The following is a 6,864-nucleotide window of genomic DNA, read 5'->3' as shown; positions in this document are numbered from 1 at the left end:
ATTTTAGACTAAAACATAAACTGTTGACTAAATTTCCATTTGACACATTATTCATCTTATTTATTAATGATTCTATTAAACATCATATTATTCGATTCCCGTTTAACACGTAAAACAAATTCTATTAAGGGAAAGCATAATAATTATTTTCCAAGGGTATTTTCGGTATAATTAATGGCTTATTTTCCCTATAAAAACAAACATCAACTCACCAAACAACTCGTCCCTGAAATCCCTCAAGAGCTCAGGCACCACTTCCTCTCGCCGCCATGGACTCTCTTCCTCAGCCGCAAAACCAGTCATCTCCGGCGAAAATACTCGTCGGGAAATACGAACTCGGTCGCCGTCTCGGCAGCGGAAGCTTCGCCAAAGTCCATTTGGCTCGCTCCATCGAAACCAACGAGCTCGTCGCCATTAAAATCATTGACAAGAAGAAGACCATCGACTCCTACATGGAGCCCAGGATAATCCGTGAGATCGACGCGATGCGCCGTCTCCGTGACCATCGCAACATCCTCAAGATCCACGAAGTCATGGCGACCAAATCGAAGATCTACATCGTCATGGAACTCGCCTCCGGCGGCGAGCTCTTCTCCAAACTCCTCCGTCGCGGTCGTCTCCCCGAATCAACAGCGCGTCGCTACTTCCAGCAGCTCGCCTCCGCGCTTCAGTTCTCTCACCGAGACGGCGTGGCTCACCGCGACGTGAAGCCGCAGAATCTCCTCCTGGACAAGGAAGGGAACCTCAAGGTCTCCGACTTCGGCTTATCCGCCTTGCCGGAGCATCTCCGAAACGGATTGCTCCACACGGCGTGCGGTACGCCGGCTTACACGGCTCCGGAGGTTATATCGCGGCGAGGATACGACGGAGCGAAGGCTGACGCGTGGTCTTGCGGTGTGATTCTGTTCGTTCTTCTCGTCGGAGAAGTTCCTTTCGACGATTCGAACATTGCTTCAATGTATCGGAAGATTCAAAGGAGAGATTATAAGTTCCCGAGCTGGATCTCGAAACAAGCTAAATCGATTATCTATCAGATGCTTGATCCGAATCCCGCGACGAGGATGGGGATAGAGACGGTTATGAAAACCACCTGGTTCAAGAAATCTCTAGAGACTTCCCAATTCAATTTCGAATCCGAACCGGTTTTGGAGAAATCGAGTTCGATCACTGCTTTTGATCTGATCTCGCTTTCGTCTGGGCTAGATCTCTCCGGTTTGTTTGAGAGTAAGAAGAAGAAAGAGAGGAGGTTCACGGCGAAGGTTTCCGCCGTGGAGGTTGAGGAGAAAGCGAAGGCGATTGGGGAGAGATTAGGTTATACAGTGAGGAAGACGAAGAAAGAAGTTGTATTAGGAAGTGGAAGAACGGCGATAGCTGTGGAGGCGGTGGAGTTAGCTGTGGGTGTTGTGGTGGTTGAAGTGAAAGTTGTTGACAGAGAAGAAGGTGATTCACGGTGGTCCGATTTGATAACAGAGCTTGAAGTTATAGTTCTCTCGTGGCACAATGACGTCATGTAAATATTTTGTGACATAGTTTTCCTTTTGCTTTTCGTTCCAATTTTGTATAAGAATGACGTCATAAAGAATTTCAGAAACTGCTTCAGAATCTTGTCACCATCGATCTTTCGTTGTACATGTTGATCATACAGTTTGATGTATATACGTCGCGTCTTGTTACACGATTCAAGAAACTCTCTGTATATAGTTTCTCATGGCTTTTCGAACGTTTCCCGCTTCCGCAGAAGCATTGATCAAGACAACGTTATAAATCAACACTAACATCTGGTTCGATATTGAACTCAAGCATCTCTTTATACACTTCCCCTGCCATATTTAGCTGACCCAGTTCCACAAAGTTTGATATCACAACACTGTAAGGTATGCAGTCGCTTGTATATTATGTCTCTCTCATTTTCCCCCGGTAAGATATGGCTTTATGAGGCATGTCAGAGCTCGCAAGGTTGTAGATGAGAGTGTTGTAATGTACATTTATCCAGTGTGACGCTATAACTCATCTCAAATAATTCACAAAGCCTTTTCGCAGCTCCTACCAATTGCATAAGCTTTGATCATTACATTGTGGAGTACTTGATAATTGTTCTCTTATTCACTCACTTCCTGGCAGCAGATAAAATACTCTCTACGCAGGTTTCTCTGGATAAGAACCGGACTTGGATCACTGACTGAATATGAGTCTACAAAAAAGGATGTCACATTTGAAGGCAAAATTTGTTACAAAAACTTCTCTCAGAAAGAAGACATTGATTATGTTGTTGAGAACATGAGATTTTCTGAAGATAGTTGCACATGAGGAGCTGGAGCTGGAATAGTTAGATGTGAAGATGGTGTGCCTGAAGGGCCTACGGTTAAAGGAAAGGAAGACTGGTTTTGTTTACTCAAGAAGTCTTTCTATAACATGGAGTAAAGTCCAAGATTGTGGAATCAAAACTTTTGCAAGGGATTCAATTCACAATAGTAAGCTTGATAGATGTGTATGTGTGAAGAAACTAGCTGATGGTTTACTGAATGAAGCTTCTCAGATGAAAAATCTAGGTTGTGCTTATAAAAAACTTGGCATGGAAATCAGCAGAAACAGGTCAGAGTTTAAGCTTGAGTATTCTTAAAAAGGGTAGTGATGATTACATCTTTCAAGTTATTTCAGTTGGATGAGGCTAAAGCAGTAAAGACAACTCTTGGTAATTAGGAATATACTAAAGTTCATTGCGGGGACACTGTTCCACAAATTTAATAACTCTGCTGCCCATATTGCTACTCTACACCTACCCATATCTAAAACAATATGAATATAAACATATCAAATCTTATACGCTATCTAAATTCTCAGAAGATTTTCTTTCACACTTTTAAAAAGTTCTGTCTGTGTTTCTCTTTCATCTCAGTCTGTGAAGGAGTTTCAAAATAGTTTCTTCTCTTGTATCCTCTCTCTAAAAAGAACCAGTCGAAGAGATTCAAAGATTGTCACCGAGCAGTGTAATCTCACAAACTTAGTGGTAGTTTTTCAACTGATCATATTTTCTCACTCTTTCGGTTTTGATAACCACCTTACGAGTTGATCGCCTCCAAACTGATGATCAAAATCATAAAGATCCATCAATCAAATCGTTTTCCACCATTCTAAAACCAAATTAGGGAATGCAACAATAAGTGAGTTATACTCTGTTTTGATATTCTTCTGGCAACAATTAGAGGAAATGTTTGTCGTCAAGGTTAAACTATGAAGTAAGGAACTTGTTTGAAAATAATTGGAGACATGATTAATCTTTGGACTTTACAAGTTCAAATTCTAACATGTAACATCAAATTCAAAAATATTCTCTTAAAACTTTTCCACAACAAACAAAATCACTTCAGTGGAGAAAACAAGTAATCATAAAAGCAATAAAACCTTAAACAACTCTTGGCTGTCTCAGCTCTTTTCTTATCTTGTGAGAGAACAGTCTACAAGCATCCATGCTTAAATCCACTGCCGCTGCTAAAGCCACGTGCGCCGCCGCATCCTCCACGCATTTCACATACTTCACCCCTACTTCCACCTTAGGCTTGCTCTGTTTCTCAACTCCTTCCACCGTGGTCGACATCACAAACCCCAAGTTTTGTTGCGCTTGCGGTAGAAGAAACCCGAAATCCGACCCGCATCCTGAACGGTTTTTTGATGATCCAGTACTCAACCGGGAAGACAGATCAAAGCTTCCATCCGACAGTGTCAAAGAAGCAGCCGTGTTGGTGTCCGCGGCAGCGATGGTTCCGTCCATGACAAAGCTCCCTCCTGTTTTCGTCCTGATCGAAGACGATGAGGAGATTTCAGTAGCCATGTCATCTTGAAATAAATGGAACCGGTAACCGAGAATGTCAGAGAAGCCAGGCTCACGCCATGCCTCAAGACGACCCCATGGCTTCATTATGTAGCCATCAGGCCGGAGGATGAGCCACGCGCCGGGGCTTGATTTAGACAAGCGCTTGGAACCGGGTGATGGTACGAAAGGTGTGGCAATCGAAGCCATAGCTACTGGTGAGCCACAGAGATCATGGATCGTTATCGACCAACCTTTTCTCGCCCTCCATGTCTGTTTCCTTCCAGTGGTCATGGACGATAATCTGCAAAAATTTAATGTGGTTGGTGAGATTATCATGTAATTAGAAGCATATAACCCAAAAGCATATGAAAAATATTACTGACCTAGTAAGATTCGGGGAGTTTCTGATTCCAAACTTGCATGTGAAAACAGCTTCTTTCTTGTTTCCTTGTACCAGAAAAATTTTGGGACTACACTCGGGCTCGCGGTCGAACTGAAACATAAATCTCGGGTCGGGTTCAACCCGTACGGTAACGTGGAGGTCCGGATTCTTCTTCTTCTTTGACTTGTTATCAGTGCCCAACTCAATCCAGCCGTGGTGAGCCAAACACGTCCTTGTCTCCGCCATCTTCAAGTCCAGCGAAACCTTAAAGCGACCAATCAGCTTCTCACCCAAAGAAGGGACGAGTCCACACGACGGAACAGAGGAATAAACCTCGACAGTGAGGACATTCCGTTCAGGCTTCATAAGAGACCATTCGATCTGAGCCTTGCTTAGAGTGAAGCAAGCAGAAACGGTTGGCACATCACCGGAGCACAACCGGGACTGGGATTCTGATTCGGTTCGAAACAGAACGGGAACAGCAACGACCTGGCGTGGGAAACTCTTGAATTTGATCTTACAGAACCAGTTACCAGGTGCTGCGTCCGAAACAGATGGCGATGCCCTAACAACCAAGTTTCCGACAGTAATACGTACGAAAGTGCACGGATCCATTACGTGGCAGAGAAGTAAGCAAAGTAACACAAAACCTCCGACAGTGTTTTAGGGTTTAATAGAAAACGTTGTTGAAGAAAGTTATGTGTTGGAGAAAAGAAGCTATAAAAATGGAAAATTAGTGAGAAAGAAACAGCTGGTAAATGCAAAATTAAAATTTCCAGAATATTGTGTTTAACAAATTTTCTGGGATCAAAATCCAGTCTCACGCGCAGAACTATATTTCCATAATTTTTTTTCTCTTTATATGTTATTATTTTTTATTTTTCTGAATCGTTTTTAGTATAATATTTTTCTGAATATTTTTCTGTCTACCATCTTGATGTAATTTCAGGTGTTAATACGATATCTGTTTTTCCTTTAAAATAATACTAGTTTAAGACTCGCGCCTTGCACGGAATAAACATTGTATATTTAAATTATTTTTATATATTATATGTTCATTTTTATATTATAAAATTATATATGTATATATATATGATATATATGATATATAAAAAGTCAATAATTATTACTTATATAATTAAATTGGTGCGAATACGTAAATAATTTTTTTAATCCAAACAATTACCTTTTATATTTTATATTGTATATAATTAAATTTAAAGAATATATACATATATACATAGATACATAGTATATTTTTAATCTTGATATATGTTAAATAATGTATTTTATTCATTTGGTTTTTTGATGATTTGTATATTTTTATAATAAAAACTTTAAAATCATTGATAACAAAATTTTCATCGTGTGATGTTTAAAAGTTTTGGTAATTTATAATCTTTAGAAACATTGAATGAAAATTTTAAAATTTAAATATTAAGTTGTCAGTATTTGTTCAGACCTTCTACCAAAAAAAATGTTTAAAGTAAATTTCAAAACAAAAATATTTATGTATTTTTAATGGTATATAGTTTAATTTAAAAGATATTAATATATATATATATATATTTAATCTTGATATTTATTAAATGAGACTTCCTAATTATATGATTTTGTAATTATTTTTTGTCATAAAAAAATTAAACCATGGTTCATAAAATTTTAATGTGAGACTTTAAAAGAAATTTAAAATATAATATATAATAAAAAATCTAAAGTTTTATTATATGTTCAATGTGATTTTTTAATTTATTTTAATAAATTAAAGTTAAAAAAAATGATAGAGGGTGCATTAATTTGTATCAAATCTTAATTATTTGAAATCATTAATTGTCTTATATACTTTACCAACATTAGGAAATTCCGTATTTTCTATTTAAGGAAAGAATTGAAAACTTTAATAATTAATTTATCTTTAGTTTAATAAAAAACTTATTATATATTTACATGGACCAACATATTTCTCTAAAGATTTTAAAAATCATTGTGGTGATGACATATGGCTACCTCATAAGTTAAGTTGTAATGCTCCTCTTTTAATATATATGGGATATCAGAGAATCGAATAGTATTATTATGAATGAAATTTTCGTTAAAAAAAAGAAGAACTTTTGGTGGTATTAAATTCTGTTAACCACTTTGTGTGTGTACACTATGTACACATTTGTGGTTTTAATGACAATCTACCCGTGTTATTTTATATTTCACTGATAAAACGACCAAAAAAGGAATGCTAGATTATTATTTTTTTTAACATTAGGAATGCTTATTGTAATTTTTGGTTTATCGCCTTTTCTGAAATCGATACTGTATTTATTCTTTTAAATATCAAAGAATTTATAATAGTTAAAAATGTGGTCTACTATGAAAAGTAAATATTTGACGGCAAGGTAAATAAAGTTGTGCATAAATAATTGGACTTTGTTTTTGAAATGGTTTTGGATGTAGCTAAAAAGAGAAATATATAACATTAGATAGTTCCCCGGAAAAAAATATATATTTTTCTTTCCATAAAAGGTATCATTCACATATTTCTTCTTCCTTGATTATCCCATTGCCGATCTATACTTTTGAAATACACCACACATAATAATAGAAGAAATTGCTTAAAATACCATAAATCTCCTATATATTAATTGAGAAACATTACGACTTTTTTTATAGCCGTGGT

The 6,864-nt window shown here is 37.3% G+C and overlaps 2 protein-coding genes across 2 annotated transcripts; one reads left to right on the top strand and one right to left on the bottom strand.

Moving 5' to 3' along the window:
• The first annotated feature begins 228 nt into the window (after positions 1–228).
• On the top strand, positions 229–1,673 carry LOC106331074 (CBL-interacting serine/threonine-protein kinase 7-like). Its single transcript, XM_013769440.1, has one exon. It carries the CDS (start codon positions 270–272, stop codon positions 1,512–1,514), a length of 1,245 nt encoding a protein of 414 aa, XP_013624894.1. The 5' UTR covers positions 229–269; the 3' UTR covers positions 1,515–1,673.
• Positions 1,674–3,403: 1,730 nt separating this feature from the next.
• On the bottom strand, positions 3,404–4,808 carry LOC106337512. The gene is made up of 2 exons (XM_013776620.1): positions 4,195–4,808; positions 3,404–4,112 (listed from the first exon to the last, which is right to left on the bottom strand). Exons 1-2 carry the CDS (start codon positions 4,806–4,808, stop codon positions 3,404–3,406), a joined length of 1,323 nt encoding a protein of 440 aa, XP_013632074.1.
• Positions 4,809–6,864: the final 2,056 nt, after the last annotated feature.

The sequence above is a fragment of the Brassica oleracea genome, chromosome C1 (genome assembly GCF_000695525.1).
Source record: "Brassica oleracea var. oleracea cultivar TO1000 chromosome C1, BOL, whole genome shotgun sequence".
NCBI classification, from domain to species: domain Eukaryota; kingdom Viridiplantae; phylum Streptophyta; class Magnoliopsida; order Brassicales; family Brassicaceae; genus Brassica; species Brassica oleracea.
The sequence above is the reverse complement of the archived record's forward strand: the minus strand, read 5'-3'. Positions and strand labels throughout refer to the sequence as shown.

Bases quoted from the DNA above. Each gene is read 5' to 3' on its own strand.
- LOC106331074 (XM_013769440.1), top strand. From the start codon at position 270: ATGGACTCTCTTCCTCAGCCGCAAAACCAGTCATCTCCGGCGAAAATA.
- LOC106337512 (XM_013776620.1), bottom strand. From the start codon at position 4,808: ATGGATCCGTGCACTTTCGTACGTATTACTGTCGGAAACTTGGTTGTT. The intron at 4,113-4,194 runs GTCAGTAATATT...AAATTTTTGCAG, and splicing joins AACTCCCCGAATCTTACTAG to ATTATCGTCCATGACCACTG.